The 17,300-nt window shown below is 48.2% G+C and overlaps 3 protein-coding genes across 3 annotated transcripts; 1 reads left to right on the top strand and 2 right to left on the bottom strand.

The window, feature by feature from the left end:
• Nucleotides 1-2,069: 2,069 nt before the first annotated feature.
• EI90DRAFT_3074399 (uncharacterized protein) lies at nt 2,070-2,748 on the bottom strand. The gene has a single exon (XM_039061502.1). The coding sequence runs from the start codon at nt 2,741-2,743 to the stop codon at nt 2,459-2,461; it is 285 nt and encodes a 94-aa protein (XP_038911906.1). The 5' UTR covers nt 2,744-2,748; the 3' UTR covers nt 2,070-2,458.
• A 5,731-nt stretch (nt 2,749-8,479) lies between these two features.
• EI90DRAFT_3019368 (uncharacterized protein) lies at nt 8,480-9,139 on the bottom strand (the record flags this gene model as incomplete). The annotated part of the gene is made up of 4 exons (XM_039057351.1): nt 8,480-8,646; nt 8,705-8,918; nt 8,958-9,020; nt 9,095-9,139. 4 exons carry the CDS (start codon nt 9,137-9,139, stop codon nt 8,480-8,482), a joined length of 489 nt encoding a protein of 162 aa, XP_038911905.1.
• A 975-nt stretch (nt 9,140-10,114) lies between these two features.
• Nucleotides 10,115-11,100, top strand: EI90DRAFT_3019367 (uncharacterized protein; the record flags this gene model as incomplete). Its single annotated transcript, XM_039057350.1, has 5 exons — nt 10,115-10,303; nt 10,332-10,495; nt 10,549-10,561; nt 10,607-10,761; nt 10,923-11,100. The coding sequence occupies 5 exons, from the start codon at nt 10,115-10,117 to the stop codon at nt 11,098-11,100; spliced, it is 699 nt and encodes a 232-aa protein (XP_038911904.1).
• Nucleotides 11,101-17,300: the final 6,200 nt, after the last annotated feature.

Below are 17,300 nucleotides of genomic sequence, written 5' to 3'. Positions count from 1 at the left end.
TGTATGTGCATATGTACATGTGTTTGGATGAATTTGGAATCGTTATTTAGGGGATGGAGTGGAGAGAGATTTGAATTCTTTTCGTTATCTTTGAGCAGTCTTTATCGATCAAGCAAAGAATCAGAAAGAGGTAAAATTAAAAACCACTCTGGAACATTGTCATATCTTGATCTATGCGTGGAATATCAGTCCAGAGCTACATAAGCTAGATAGGTAGGGTCAAGATCGTTACTTAACTGACGTACGTTGGGTGACTCGCGTCGGCAGGGATCACCGGTGGATCAAAGCAATAAAAGGACTGCACAATATGAAAGCCGGTCTGCGTTGAGTTGGCATGATAGGCACTGATGTAGCGGGGTCAAGATTCTGATCAGATATCACGGTACGAGGCCGATTGGCCGACTAGCTCAGTAGTAGCTTGCTAGTTGAACTAGGCCTCGTGTTGCTTCGAGAGCACAGCCATGCTAGTGGCAAGTTTACACGTGCGTTTCTGGCGCCAATGCCAACACTTGACAACAACAACAAGCGGACGAACAGGAAGTGATGCGAGTCAGAAAGCTGCCCTGTTAACGCGCTAGCCAATTTGCTTTTACTTTTTGTTGCTGGGTCATCAACTGAACGCGCTTTCATCGTGTTGTTCCGAGTCGCGTTGACAGCTTGGCAGGTAAGTAAGGTTGCTATCACACAGGTTGAAGCACATTGCCCTTGTGTTGCACGCATGGGCATGTTCCATACTGTCATACCATTGCCATGAAAGCCAGCCCTGCATCAACTACCGTGAACCCGTATCACACGATGGCGTGTACCTATTGTTTGTGATGTACGCTCTGCATTTGAGCTAGCCAGTTCAAGCACTGTGCAACGCAACGCGCTTCCTCCCAATATTCTGTGACGTCCATATCTATACACGCATTATCACACAACTCATACGCGTGTCGTTTTCACGTCCATCCTCCTCGAAATCACACACACCCCTCCTCCTCTCACCTCTGGCCTCTGGCCTCTCACCCTCGCCCTCTACACCCTTGTACAAAACCAGAATTTGAAATGAACCCAATCTGTCCGCCTCAACCCATCTATCAAGCCAAAATTCCGTCCGCCCCAACCGTCCCGCGTACTCCGCAAAACAGAGATCCTTCCCTAAATTGGTAATGCGGCTCGTAAACCCTCTCTCTCCTAATCTGATAAACCGGGTAATTGCACTAGTACCAGTCCAAAATGTCGAGACCGTGGGATGGAACGTTTCACAGGGAAAGATTGGATGTGAAATTTTATTATTTTTTTTAAAAAAAAAGTGAGAATGATTTGGTCTATCGCGCAGGGGTTTCATGCAAACTCTGGCTCGGGCTCGGCGCGTGTGACCCCTCCCAGACCGATCACGAACTTTGACAGGCGTGTGCAAAAGTTAGCAAACCATACACGCACGTTCGCTCGGTAGGAAGGTGGAAGGGAGGGGGGAGGGCGAATCTTGTAATCGACCTGATCTAGAATGCAATATGGGCTTCTGACAATCATTGCAGGGGGAGCAGAGATGAGATTGAGGACGTTGAACGGGAGCAATTGTTTGATTGAATAGATAATTGGACGAAGGCGAAGTCGAGAAGCTCATCAGATAGGCGGCGATCACAGAGGAGGGGTGGGAGGGGGGGGACCGTATCGTTCATTTGCTGGAATAACCTGATGAGATCTGTAATATTACTTTCATGCACCTCACGTACCTGCGCGCGGTTGAGCTATTTGTGTTGCAATGGCTCGAAATCTGTGAATATATTCTTCGGTGGAAGATCGAATCGAATCGAATCGTATCAAAAACATGCTGACAGGCCCACACCTACAATCTCGTGTAGTATCACCAGCTAGTGCCATCAGTCCAATCGGGCAGCGATCAAGCCGAGGTAGGACGTAATAACGAGGTACGTCTGGAGGGAAGGAGCGAGCTGCCATAGGAGCAGTGAGGAACCACGGCGAAGAAGGACCATCCCATACGCATGCATACCCTTGGGGGAGAAGCAATGACATGAAAGAGCATATGATAGTTCAGAGAAAGTAGTTCATCGACGTTCGTGGATCAACATTCATTGTAGGATGCATGCAAAAAATTGTCAACCACAAGCGAAAGAGAATCACTACTAGTAGATGTCTCTCTTCTTCGATCGAATTTGGAATGTTGGTCTAAAGGCGCGATTGATTGATATAATTGCGCGGATGATCGATACTACAAGGCTACAAAGCGATACCGACGACCTCCTCCCCCCACTCTTATCGCGACCTACGGGTGTCTACGGGACGGGATGGGATGACGGACGAAGGAAGGGGGCGTCATACAATATTCATGTGTCAGCAACACACTTGAGATAGGGGCGTATGTGTCCGTGCGTGTGAATGAGGGTACAGTGTACCTGCCGGAGCGGCTGAAAAGATAGGTTCCCGGATCCGATTACAGGCTCTTATTTTCGGTTTACGTTTTGCGAGCACTGGATCGGGGGGTTGGGATTGGGGCAGGGCGGCGGAGGTCTCGACGCCGATAGACTAGGTTGGCCGACTCGGACTCCATGGCATCACTGAATTGTACATGAGTGTGGGTTATAGGGTGGGGGCGTGCATGGCGAATGGCAGGAAGAATAATCATGGTACTTTGGTTATTCTGACGCTGGCATGCAGCTGGCCGAACATTGTAACTATTTGGAGTGGGGACGGGGTTCGGACACATTTTTTGGTGCAAAATATTTTGGGTGTTCAACATGTTGTAGGGTTCTGTTTTCTTTTTTTCTTTTTCTTTCTGGTGAGACATGGGTGGGAGAGAGCTGAAGAAGGGAGAGTTGTTGGGTATGGGGGTGGAGGAGAGGGATGATTGGATCCGCGGATAAGATGTAGATATTAGATGTAGATTAGATACACGTCTAGAACTACCAAACTTTGCAAGAGTTCGTGTCTTCTGCGCATGAGAGTAGATATTGGGAGGGTTGGGGTTGAATGAGACATTACTGTTATTGATGAGAAGATGAGGGAAGATGGGAGGATTGGTAGGAAAGATGCTGTGGCTTAATACACCGGCCGGGTTGGGGGTTTGTGGTCCATGCTTCAGCTAGCTTTTCTTTTCTTTTCCTTTTTCTTGAGAATTGCCAACTCAGCCCGTTTCTACTAATATCACACCCAAAACCTCATTCCTTGCTTCGTTTTCTTTCGAACGTCCCCTTCATCTCATCTCATCTAGCCTCAGTACATTTTTGTTCACTCTCTTTGTTTTTAGCTCTTTTTTTTCTGAAGGGGGCGTTCTGGACCTAATTTAGACATTCCATTTTCTCTACATTTATTTCGCGGGATCAAAAAGACATTCATGAAAACGGAGGTCCAGAATCAAGTCATTTATTTTTTATTTCCCATCACCATTTATTTTATGTCCATTTATCTATTGGATTCGGTTACAATAAAATAATAATATTTTTAAAAAAGAGCGACTGAAACGGGTGAATTTGGTATTGAAATTGTGAATGGAAGATGAAATGAATGGGAATTGCCTTAGATGGGGATTACATATATAAATATAAATATAAATATAAATGTATTGTATCATATTGTAATGGTATTAAATTAGATAGATTTGAATGTAGGGAATGTATTGGAATTGAATCGGGATTGAGGGAGAGAGAGCGAATTGAGTTTTGTGATTGAATTGCAACTCTGTCTGTTTTCTCGCCAACGGTGCTTCAACTCGCTGTCAACATGAATATATAATAAGTAAACCACATATATAACCACTCCATACTTCACTCTCTCCTTCCTCCTCGTCCTCGACGTTTTACTCATCTCTCTGCTACTTACAACTACTACTGCTACCACCATCATCACTACCTACATCGACAATGTCACAGCAATACTCCAACGCTTCGGCTCCCTCTGCTGCTCACATCGTCCCCTTTCCATCGCTTGCTCATTCTCTATCCCACTTGCCACAAGCTACCTCGATACAGAATGTGCCTATCCATCATCAAGCGAAAGGCAGGAGTGCAGAGTCTGAAGAAAAGGTGATTAGTTATTCCACCTTCCTTTTCTTCTCGCGGGCAACGCTCGTTGTGCCAAAGGCCGTGCTCTTCCATCCTCACAACTTCACCTCTCATCTCTCTGTCCTTTCATACGACCTCCTGTGCCGAGGCCTTGTTGACTCGGTTATACCATGACTCGACGTACTCTTACTAACGCTCGCACCATTCACTTTCTTCCTTAATTTCCAACAGTTACGAAAAGCGATAGCAAGCGCTGCTTTGTCGCAAGGATTACCCGCTTCCTATTCTCCTCCATACGCCTCCAACTCTGCTCAAATACCTACTTCTGATACCTATCTTATGATGAGGAGGTCAGTCTCTCTTATCCTTACCTCTTAGTTCTTCGCTTTGGTCTGGTATCCATCCATCCCCCCCGCTTCTTTCGCGCCTCCCGGTTCCGTGTTGTCATCTGACGGGACGCGGCAGGGCAGTTCCTTCCGCTTGCCCCACCCAACCTATCATCCCTTCCCCGTCTCATTTCTTGTTTCTCCATGTCCCGTATCAAATCTTGCTGATACTGATTTCCTTCATTCTACTCAACAGCAGACGGTAAAGGGAAAAAGGCTAACGTGAATATGGATGGATCGCCGTCGTCGATGTCTGTTCCATCATTCCCTCCAATCAATCTATTCCTCCTCGTCTCTTCGCCTACTTCCTGATTTCTTCCTTCCTCGCCTCCATCTCTCGCCTACCCATCATCATCATCATCAGCAACAAGCAACGCGCAACACTCAACACTCTACAGGCACAGCATCCATCAAATCAAACGGGCGACCTTCCCAACCTCAATTCCATTTCGATCAACATACCTTACTTCTTTGGCCATACTAGCCCATCTTTTACAACAAGTCACATAACCTTTTCCCCATACCCCCTATAATCATTTCTCTGTACACACTTGCGCAACACGGGCTCCCGCTGCTCCTCACCGTTCCCTTGCTCCCATGCCTTCAGTCAATCAGACTGCGTTTATCCCCTTCGGTTCCCGATCCCCGGGCATCCGTTTCCAGTCGGAAGGGAAAGAGGCGGTGAAGGAGCATGGTTCTTCATGCTAGCGCGAGTGAAGGCATGAAGGAATTGTCCCAATTCTAACTAGCCCCTTAACTCCTTATTCCCCACTTCTTTCCCTTCCTCCATACAATATGACCCCCCACACACACACACATATCCAGACACCTCTCGTGTCAAACCCTTATCATTGATCATTTCATATGGGTGCACAATACCGCCAGGCCGCTATTTTTTTCCTCTTGCCCTATCAAATCATGTGCGATGTGTTGGTCCTGCCCGCGCGTCAAGTTGGTCTGATGAGTGTTGATAAGGGGTTTTTTGTGCTGTGACTGCTTGTTCTCTCTGTGTCTCCCTTTCAGCAGTTTGAAGTTGCCGGGCGGTGATCGGGATTAGGATTGGGTAATGGGGGGTCCCGCTGAGCCTGCGGTCAAACCACTGGGACTGGGACTGGGACTCGTGGCCAATTGGGACTAGAGGGAATTGGGGATTTTCGTGGACGGCCTTCGTCAACTTTTCGCCGGCTTTGCTCTTTCACCGTCTTGCTTTCGATCTGTCTGATTCTGGGACATGCTCCTTATCCTCGCTCCATTCAACAGAGGCCCGAAACTTGCGTCTCTTTCGACTTTGCCCACTTTGTATCCATCTTCGTTTTGGGCGCTTCGTTCTTGCTTTCCACTTGTCGTCGTCGTCGTCGTCATCGTCGGCCCGACCGACCAATTCACAACAACAACAACAAAAAAGGATAACCCTGGGTGGGGTTTTCTCCCTCTGTTCCTGCCGTCAATCATTAATCTCTAATTTAGCACACTTTCCTCTTGTTACAATGTTCCCTTTTTTTTCGTTGTCACCATAGACTTGCGTTCCCCCTTTCTTCCATCTTTCCTCCCAGCACCTCTCGAGTCTTGCTCTTGTCTCCTTTACTCGACAGACAAGAACTTTCCTCTGTTCTTTCTTCGTTGTCACTATAGATCTGCGTTTTTCTTTCTTCCCGCCTTTCCTTCCGGCACCTCTCTCGAGTCTTGCTCTTCTTACTCGACAGACAAGCTCGAATGAAATCGACTTCGTGTGTGTTTTTCACTTTTCGCTCGTTCGCGTTCGCGACCAATTTGGTTCGACAAGTAATCATTCATCACGGCTGGGTCGTGGAGATTCTTCCGTCTCTTTTAACATCGCCGAACTCAACTTTTCGAACCAATCGAAACCCAAATCCCATACCAACACGTTGCACATACTCGTAACTACGCACGCACTCATCAAGAACAACCACCATCACCAATTTTTTTTTTTTGGCCGTGTCATTGCTTTGATGCATGCATGGGCTACTAAGTAGAATCATCATCTCTTTAAACCCAAACCAAAGTCCAAATTATCAAACTTAAAACAAGAATTTTTCGTTTAATCTTTTGTTCTTTTTCTTCCCCTTGGTGTTGTTGACGTTCTGTCTTGCAACTACAGTAGTATACCTTGACATCTTTTTTTCTTTTGGTTTTTTTTTTTGCTGCTGCTGCTTTGTTGTGGTATATAGTTAGTTCTGCTTTTGCTTTGCTTTGCTTGTGCTTTTTTTTTTGGTGCTTTGTTTGCTCTCTGTCTCGTCTGATGTTTTTGGGGAATTTGTTGAAGATGCACAATTGGTGTCGTTTGGCAGTTTTGTTATGTGAAAAGCGAGGCTGATTACAGTTGGTGAAATAAAATGATTTTTTTTCTCTCTTCCCAAGACTGTCTGTCGCCTTTGAGTGAGTTAAAGAAAGGACGAACAAGAGCAGGAAAGGAAGAGACGCGAACCAATTGGAAAGGCGGAAAGAAGGATTGCTACCGATGTTTTATAGGGTCCATTCGTCGTTTTCCCTTGCTTTGTGTAATTCGAGGACAGGATGGACTAAGATGCAACCGCGCGCTCCATGCAAAGTGATCGCCTGGCTTCCTGTGCACAGTATATGTCATGATCATGATCATGACTTGACACGCAAGTATGCAAGTATATACGGCGGTGGTGCGGCTTGCATGGGCCCGCGGTGCCCTACACATGCATGCCCGCATTGCATGCATGGCCCCGACGACGCGTTTGCACGGATCTGAACGCGTTCGTTCCTATCAGCTCTTGATCCGATCCGGAGTACCCAGGCCAATCATGCATTCGACACGCTGCTTGGTTGACAGATCACCCCACCTCTATCTTAGCATTTCGATCCACCCTGCCTAACGACTTTGCCCACCCCCACCCAGTCCTAGCCCTTGGAGCGTACAGTTACCTTACTTGGATAGTTTAGATCTATCTAATGAGATCTTGGTCGGTTGGGGATGGTGAGGGGGGGTGATCTCCCTCTCTCGTTCTCGTCCCCACTGATAGCGAGCACTGCATGACGAACATCATTAAACTTGGAGTGGTCTAGCCCCCTCCCCCCCGGGAACGTTCTGCTCTGTGTGCAAGGAGCACGCATGGATGGTGTATGACAAATATTTGTGACGGGGCATATGGCGTTACTTGGCGGCCGCGCCGGTTAGTGATAACACAAACACCCCGAATTCGTACGATGACGCATGACTTGGATCTCGTTTCACTCTTAGCGGCCCTCTGCCGTTATCATGTCGACGACATGGGTTGCACGCATATCGACACCAGTAGAATGTTAATTAACCAAGCATGTCCAATATATGCATGCACATGATGTAGCGCGTCAGGGAAAAAAATCCAGGTTTCCCCTCCTTCTCAGGCCGGCTCGCTCGGGAAGCTCCCTCGACTCTTATCACCCTATCGAAAATCATCCCGGGCGCAGGGGCTTGTCCTTGTGTGCGAAACGGCATGATACTAGTTAGGGGTTATCATACAATTTGTTTTCCTGTTTTGTTTCTCGCTCGCCCTCGCTAAACTCGAATCTCAAATTATAGACCATAACTACGAATATAACTACAGCTAGTGTATAACGTACTGAGCTACCTCAGTATGGTTAGAATGCAACGCGGAGATCCCCTTCGCCATCGACTTGTTTTACTACCGGCTATAATATTGTAATAGTCGAGGATAAAGGATGGGTGTGTGGAAGGGGGCGGAGATCCTAGCGACCCAACGGGGAATAAGTATTCTGACATGGCCAAGTTGTCATGTATAAATCACCCCTTGCAGACGGAGGCGGAGGCGGAGGCGGAGGCGGAGGGAATGGGGTCGGAGGGCCGTAGCACATACCCTCCCATCGTACACGGAGGGGAGTGATTCGGGATTCACATATGAAATGGAAATCATTCTATATAGTCCCATCCGTCGTTCGTAGAGTTGCAATAGCGGTTCTGGGACTTGGCGCATCATATACATATGGACCGCCTTTTCCTTTTTTTTTTTTCCCCCGTTCCATCGTCATGGGAGCTGGTACTCCCATGTATATGTCCGTGCTACTTACTAGCCCATTGGATCGGTCTTGGCGAATGTTCGGTCAACAAACGGCGACGGGCATTCTGTTTCGAACGGTTGGACCTGGCTGTGAAAATTCTATTGAAAGCTTCTCATCGAACGTGCCAGGCCCCACGCATGCCACCACATGCGGTGCCTGGAAACATTCTGTGAAATGTGTCGGTACACGGGTCTGCACAGCATATGCGTCTGTGCGTCCGTGGCACGATTAATCAACATGGTCGACGATGATGATAAGTTAACGTACATTCGTCACCAATCATTCGTACTACGTCTAGTTTCGGATCCACTTGCTTGCCTCTGGCTGCGAATACACTGTCCCCAACCCAGCGCCTGGTAGGCGGGACATCAGTGCCCGGCCTCAAGGTAGAGTGCATAGGTCCTATCTGTGCTACGCTATTGGAAGAGTACGAACCCAATTTTGCGTTCACATCGAACGGCAGGCTGTTCTGTTTCAGCACCTGGGGGCGCTGACATCCTCAATTTATCAGGGGACTAACCAAGAGTACAGTAACCAGGAACTGAGGAAGCCAGCTACAGCTCCACTGCACCGCCTTGCTAAGCTAGCCCAGCGATGTAATATGGGCCGACCTAGGTTTAATACACCTGACTCGTTTGCCGGTTTCTTCTCGCGCACCAGTGGATCTTTGAACTGATCGTGTTTACACGCGTATACCACCATGACAAGCGCCACTTTAAGAAACTAGAACATGAATGAAGTTGGAGACGCTATCAGCACCCCACCACCTAGGCACGCCACTAGCTCTGCTAGCTGCCATACAAATATCCTGTGTCTTTCAACCTCCGGCTCAACGTCATGGCTAGCTCTACTTCGCCTAGCCTGAAACTTGCAGTTCATCTGCCTGAGTGTTCACGCATTGGTGGGGAACGAACACAATGCAATCACGTTATCTGAAATCTAATCATAACCCCAAATCGTAACGACGACAGCACGAGTCCAGATTCCGCCAAACCCGAACATGCAAGAGGCAATTCTCTTTTAATTTTCGTGCCACTTCCCAATCACGGCCGAATCATAGACCTAATAGCTTCCTGCTCTTCTTTCAACATAATCTAACACGTACACATGGAGACTTTTGCTATTGCCCCAAACGGCATTCAAATAGGGGACACCTCTTTAGGATACGAATGAGTACAAGCTAATTAAGGTTAGGCAACCCCATTGCTTTTTCAGAAGGTCTAGTCCATCTTGTGGGCCCGCCAGGGATACCATAGACAAATATGGTACTAACAGTGAAGTGATCCGCAATAGTGTGGTTGGCAAATTTTGCGCGCGACGACTATGTAGACACTCAGGTACGGCTGTATCATTGTGTGAATTCCATGATCAGCAGGGCGAGCCCATGTCAATATCGAGGCTCATCAGTGTAATAACGTACACGTAATGAAGTTGCGTTTGAGGGATGAAGCGCACCATATCAGAATCGGTATCGGAGCCAATGATACGAGATCATTGCTCACAGCAGCAGCAGCAGTTTAATTGTGGGTTTCACTCTAGTTGCCAGCGAGTCAGATGGTGTAGCATCATCTTTCACAGCAGGATCCAAGACGAGGGACGAAGGCGGGAGCATGAACACACAGTGGGCACAGCAGCCTTAGCAGGCTTCGCAGAGTATTCTCACATCCCTTTGAGGCAATGCCTTGGAAGGGAATCGTTGTGTCCAGAACGTTCGATGCGTTCCTTAATTCAGGATACACGAAGTCTTGCGGGACAGAACCGGTTGGTCGAGGGGGGAACTCGGCACAAACTAATAGCCGCATATTGGCTAAACGTGTGGTGCAGTCGAAATGCGGGAATGAAGCAAACATTATTGTCAGAGCGAACGTAATGATTGGCCTCTAAATCTGTGCAGAATGGTGGATTGGAGTTGACCAACCGTTTATTACGTTATTGTGGCTTGAGAGACCTATTTGTGCAGAAAAAGGTCGGAGAGAAGGTCTCCATGTCAAGACGCAAGGCAGCCAACGGGACATCGAAGAAATCGAATGGCACCAGTCATGAAGTTGTGACGTTACAGTAATGATTTTGCACTTACGGAATGCAATTGACCAACCTAATACCTATTCAAGCCATAGGAGCGCCGTAAGCAGTTCGCGGAACATACACCATCCCCGATGTTTTGACAAGCTCAGCGAGGAGTTTCAGCAAGAAAATTGCCATGCACATCGCTTGAATGCAGAGAATAAGTACAGCAGAAAGTGTCCGGAGCAAACACTTCTGCTTCAAAATTGGGTAGTGTTGGAATCTGAAGCAGCTGAGAAACCATGGGTCAACCCTGTGAGGTGCTTTTGGTCCTAAAATAAGGACGAGGTGCGGAAAGAGAGCGATACTCTCTATGAACGAATGGTTCGGAAACTTGTAAGATTCGGCCTGCCCTATGCCGAACGGCTCCGTGTTCAGGACAGAGTGTTCCAGAAACACAACGGATATGTGCATATGTTAGGCAGCGAGACGAATTTCAAGGTGGTATTATACGTATGATGCGGGATTTTGACGCGCGGTCAGCTCAAAACATCGGAAGTTTCCGTAGGCACCTTCGCCCTACAAGATCACTGAGTGTCACCGATTGGGATGTTGGCGAAGCAGCGGCAAAAACGATCGTGCGAGAAACCGAGACGTGAGGAAATGGGGACGATTTGCCGGCTGTACTCCATTACCGGTGTTTTCCAATTATTTTCGGTTTGGAAAACAGTAACGGGGTCTTCCACATCGAATGTTGCACGTATTCTAAGGTGGTACCATGGAAGAGTGCGGGTGGGTGATTTGCTGAAGTGTTGCAAATGCGGGGGGAAACAGGAAAGGTGCCCACGAGCGAAAAGTTGCCTTAGGATCAGACAAAGAAGGATCAAGCCTGACAAGAGTCACAGTTACAGTAGCGAAGAAATAATGCGTAAAGCACACAGGGACGCAAACTGCAATTTCAACTGCACAGACGAACGGATGAAGGTACTGACGGGAGGTCAAGTGGTGATTGGATAATGCAAGCATATGGTGTGCAAATCAGCGTCATAATGATGTAAGAGATCAGGTTGGGTTTCTGGACCTCCCCATCAATGCCAAATCAAAAAGGTTGACAAGGTGACGTCTGGTAAGGTGCATGATGCTTGACAAAATCACGTTGACCCAAAGATAACGGCAGTCCAAGTGGTCTGGTCTGCATGAGTACTGGACCAATACTGGTAAGGATGAATAAGGTGGTATTTGTCTGAACAAGATCGATTTTCGCATATTGATGTAGAATAAATACGGGCCTCATGACCAGAGACATTCCCCTGATGTAGGGATCTGTGGCGAAGGTCCCCGAGCACACAGTTATTTATCATGTTTGGCCGTTATCAGGAAATTGAGCGAACGAATCTGGCTACATGACGTAATGCCACCTCCCATGCCATCTTTGCGATGCCTGGGTTGAAAGTGAACCATACCTGTGGATATGGCAGAAGTTGGCCAGAAGCGTGGGCTTAGGAGCACTCCCCAGTGAGAATGGAAAATCAACGTTGAATAGTCAAATCAAATGTTTGACAGTTTGACGACGTGGAAAGAGGAAATCGGCGCGATATGACTTGTCACATGTACTTACAAGTCATAATTGTAGCATCACGTGCCTTTAGTTAGGTATTATTATATCACTTCAAGACAAGAAATTTTCGCGCGCTTCGTGGAAGACTGGCAACACATAGTTGGCCCAAAGTCAGGAGAGGGTCGAGATCACAGAAAGTGTTGATTCACAAAGACGTACAACAGGGTGAGTCGACGGAACAAAGGTTTCATTGATAAGATCAGGAAGGCAAATTTAACAGGGGCCCAGACTTTGCTCTGATCGCCATAAAATACCAACCAATGAGAGAATTTAACGAGAAAATGAAATTCGATAAACGAGTCGAGAATCATATAAGCAATTCTAGGTCATAGCTAACGGCAAAAGTGGTCTTTTGTCAAGTTTGTGTTTAGGAAGTTAACGCCGGACGGAAGGATCGCGGCGAATCGCGGCGGTTTTGGATTGTGCTCGACAACCATCTAAAATCGAACATAAGTGGCACAGAAATATCATACCACATTACGGCTTTCGTGAGTCATCATGCCTGACTACAGCTACATATATTCGGTTCGCTGTCTCTATTGGCTTCGACTCACCCTCGGCAGAGGAGCCACCAGGCTATACTCAATGCTTATTGTAGTAGAAAGAGCGCGCATCATCTGGAACCTAAGGTGTAAACGCCGATACGACGAAAACCACACCCCCCCTCGAGTAGAGAGGCCAGAAAAAGGGCTATCCCAGAGAGAATCGTACTGCACACTTGGAGCGGTATAGTGGAGGGCGAGAATGCCCTCCCGGGGAACTGGCTGAAAAGCACCGGGGATTGTAGTGGGTATTCCCGATCCCCCATATCGGACGAGTCCCACACGTGCCGTGCGTAAACGCATTTCCTCGCTGGTGCAGTCCCTACCCAACACTTAAATTGACCGCCCGGAGGCCACCGTCGCCCCCGACCCTAACCCACCCATGAACACACGCGACTAAGCGTGAGGGCGGGTTCCACCAAAAAAAAAAAAGAAAAAAAGAAATTGTAGCGTGATACTAGGCTGAAAGGTGCAGAACGACTGGCGAAGCAGAACGTGGTGAGGAGTGCTAGCATGCTCTCCTTCCTGCTCCAAGGAAACAAATGCACAGCAGGGCACCAGAAGCAGCGGGGGCTCGGCAGTAGGTGCGACAGATCTAGACGTATGAGCCAATTTCGTCCGGAAAGGGGTTGCAGGGACTCGGGCGACTCATTCACACCTCAGACGGCAGCTGCGTCTCGGGTTTCTTAAGCAATGAAAGGAAATGATGCAAAAGCAGCATCCTGTATGGATTTTCTGTTTGGAAACCTCTGAACACGTTCCGCATATGCGATTATGTGGAGCGAATCCGAGAAGCCAGCATGAATTCCTGCAATAATGAATGGGTTTGATGGGAACGACAAACTCTGCAAATGGACTAGCCTCGACGTCGTAGCACAGGCCTAGCCAATGTGCAGTCACCCTGGTGAGAAGTAGCCTTTGGAACCGGGCAGCCGGAGGTTTCAACCTGGCCGAACGGAGTTAATGGAGGATTGAGCACATAAGGAAGTCAAGGAAGCCGGATTAGATAGGCCAAGATTTGTTTTCCTGAACTAGGAGCAAGTGCTGCCTATGATCTTCCACAATATTTCGTGCACTGAATCTGTCGTCGTGAGATATTTGGATAAAATCCAATGAGGTTCGCGCGACAATCAACCCCCTAGGGCCGAGTGCAGGGCCACACCAAGGGCATCTCTCGGTCATGTCTATGGTGCGGGATACAGGGCGAGCGATTATCCAGAAGCTATCCATCAATTTGGACAGGGGACAAAGGGACAACCACGAACATGGTTATGCAGAAGATAAGATAAAATGCACGTCACAGCACTATACGGCGTAAATTATCAGATCATTTTTGACATGCAGTTTGGTGTCAAATTCCCGAGTGCCGTTTTTGTATCGAACTCCAGGGACAATCCTTCTGGTATTTATCGGATGCTCGTCGCGAACTGAGACCAGTACCAAGAGATATCAATAGGAATATTGCTACAACCCTTAAAGTTGTATTAACGCGTGAAGGGGATCTTGTTCAGTTCATGCGCGTGAACGATCCTCCGGTAGAGGCACTAGACACAGCCCAACGCAGTAGGTGATGGAAATTTTCCCATGTTTAGGTACCTTATCGTCAGGTGCTGGTGATTAAGGAAGCGGCACAAGCCTATTCAGGTGCGCGGTGCAATTGAACACTGAATAGCAGTAGATGCAAAACGTCTATCGGCTAGAGTCCCCACCTCATTTGGCAGTATCCGAAACATAGGAGAGCCAATGGAGGCATGATGATGGAAGCCGTAACAGGCCGATGTGAGGCAAGGCTCAGTCACAGGAGCCGTTTTTGAGCATGTAAAGCGCGTGATTGTCTGCCAGCCGGATATACTTCATGCTCGCGTACCCCTCATGAAGACTTCTGAGAAGAATCCAGTGTAATTAATGGAACCATGCCAGTGGTACTCCCAATAAATCGGCTCTTCTGCTATGGGAAAATACAGTTTTTACCTCAATGGTGGGTATGTGGTTCGACAGCTTCTTGAGATTTATACAGAAGTCAGAGACGACCGAGATGGACCGAACGTTCCACGCAGCTGGACAAAAGCAAGATTTCCCAGGATCATGACGCAACTAGTACTACCAAGGTACAAAGTTCGGTCGTAGGTGCGATCGTGGCGACGGAACGGTGCTCCACACATGGAGGCATGGGCGCGGGAAAATTAAAAACCTCCAAGGTTAAAGAGCTTCTCCAGAAGGCCCAGCCAGTAACGTATACAGAAATGCACCAGGATTTTGAGTCTACTCGTGAGAGAACGCCATGGCCTGGATTGCACGGTCACGGATGCAATCTGCAGACACTGGCCATGACCGCTGAGTTGTGGAGATCATCAACGACCACATGTTGGAAATGTGAAATAAATAACCCAGCGTCATAGACAGCTGTAACAGATGATCAAGGAACGTGTATCCTGGAGAGAGCTTCTCGCACTGTCCAATTTTGCGTAGTGAGGGACTATGCTGCAACTTGCCAACTCCGAACGTACACGATTCGCAATGAGGGGAGAGAATGAGCTTATGGGAGTGGTACTAGGTTTCAACTATTTTTCGGGATGACGCGATCGCGCGGTGGCGACGCCTGAATCAGATGCTTCAAGGAGACATGGGAAGCGCCATCGAAATCGTGCGCTCCTTACTGAGCACGGGACTCCGCTAGCGCACGCGTTCGCGAGTTCTCTCTGGAAAAGGGTGGTACTATATGGGAAGTTCACCAGGCTGACTGTCACCAGAGCCAGCTTCCTGCATTACGCAGTCCGAGCCATTACATTATTACCGCAGCCGAGGTCACAATACAGGAGATGAACTACTCAATTTCCAGCGGGGCTGCGCCATCAAATGGGGTAGGGCACTTGTCGCACGTTCGAAAATAGACTTGACAAGCTCAGTGCACCGCGGCGCCAGCGTTTTTTCGCACGAAGCAGATCCGAGCAATAAACTATTCGTGACGGCAAGTGGTCAAGTGCCGAGAAGTTGGAAAGAATGCCAGTCCGCCATTTGTGTCAAGTCTCCTGCGGGCCCGGAGAGGGAATATTGCGAAATGAACGGGAAGCTGGCATTTCAATGGAACCAAGATGCGCCAGAAAGAGAGATTAGGAAAATAGTGTGAACCGTCGTCTTCTGGAAACGGAGGATCATCAATCATGAGAGTTCGAAGGTTAGAGCTTCGTTTTGCGCTGTTGGCATCCCAGATACGTAAATTTCGGGTTTTGAATCAAAAGTTCCAGACTTTAAGGTTCAGAATGATGAGGAAATAAGAAAGGTAGTGGAGAAAGATTCAATGGTAGGCAGTATTCCAGCCTCTGTACCTGCGGAATCCCATCTGCAGAATCGATGTAGAGGATCATTCCCCTAAGAGGTGCCCTTCCAGTTAAGTGACGACTCCCGCAGTAAAGAGCCCGTGTGTGGGACAAACCGGAAATGAGACTGTACGCAGACAGCAATGTTTCCGAGGGTAGGACTTCGAACGGCAGCAAAAGTTGAACAGACTGTGATTATTCAGGTTTGCGGAGAAGGGGGGAATCTAAGCCTCATGACACACAGACGCTCTTGCATTGTTGCATGTGGCTCCGACTTTTATGGGAAAAGCGTGAGCGATGCCAACGCATGCGCACAGGGCTGGGCGTGTCTCGTGGGGTGGGCACATTAGCTACGGGCCGGGCGAAACGGTTGCCTGGACGGAAGCTGGAAGCAAGTCAGGCATTCTTATCGGGCATCATATGCCTACCCGATGCTCGAGAAGGTTACAAGCTCGAGAAAAACTACACTCAAGGGCTCGACTGTGTCAGCTGACACCTTCAACTGACATTTTTCGGGAGAGTACGTACGTACGTACTGCCTGGAGCAAAAAGCATCCCTTCAGCCTTGCAAAATCCTGTTGTTGTTGTTGTTGTTTATTCTGGATATTTAACCTGCAGACTGTAGGCTGCTCGTGAGAGCGCCAAGGGCAGGGGTCGAGATAAATAAGGTGAGAAAATAAAATCTCTCTGATACAGTAAGGCGTTGCCCGAATGCTGCTCCACTTTTGAGTTGTCGTGTTGGGTTGAACGTTTTTGGGTGTCGATTTCGAAAATGGGATGGGTTCCGCCTTCCAGCGGTATCTCGGGGTGTGTCTTCTCTCTTTCTCGTATGCTCCACTTGAAGAATCCTGTCAACTACCATACCGACCATTACAAGCTGTTCCCTACCACCAAATGCCATGAGATGGGAAACCATTTTCACCTGCGCAAACCTTAGGCATTTTGGAGTTCGGCATCGCTGGGACTCCCTGCTATGGCTGCCCACAATATCACCGGGCACCTATAAATACAAGATGTTCCAGAACAAACTACACCCTCGCCCGAGTCCGCGTCCATTGATTGTCTATCTGCGCCCGTGTCCGTGCGGTCCCTATCGTAGAGATGATTAGCCGAATACAGGAGGTGCGTTCTGGTATTCACTACATGTCCATAGTGATTAGGTTGACGGTTTGCCTTCGTCGTTGCTTCGACTGCTGTCCTTAGTCAGCCTCAGAAGCTTATGCTTCTTATGTATTGGCGGTCTTGTGAATCTCGGTGCAGCCAATAAAAACAGCTGCATAGCCGATCCCATACTCTAGTGGACTTCCACGTCCCCACCGACGATCGATTGCAATGCTCAATTATTCGGCGTGTCAGAGGTCCCAAATGAAGGAGCAGATGGA

The sequence above is a fragment of the Cantharellus anzutake genome (genome assembly GCF_015039405.1).
Source record: "Cantharellus anzutake strain C23 chromosome Unknown EI90scaffold_57, whole genome shotgun sequence".
Taxonomy (NCBI): domain Eukaryota; kingdom Fungi; phylum Basidiomycota; class Agaricomycetes; order Cantharellales; family Hydnaceae; genus Cantharellus; species Cantharellus anzutake.
This window is presented reverse-complemented; position numbering and strand designations above follow the sequence as displayed.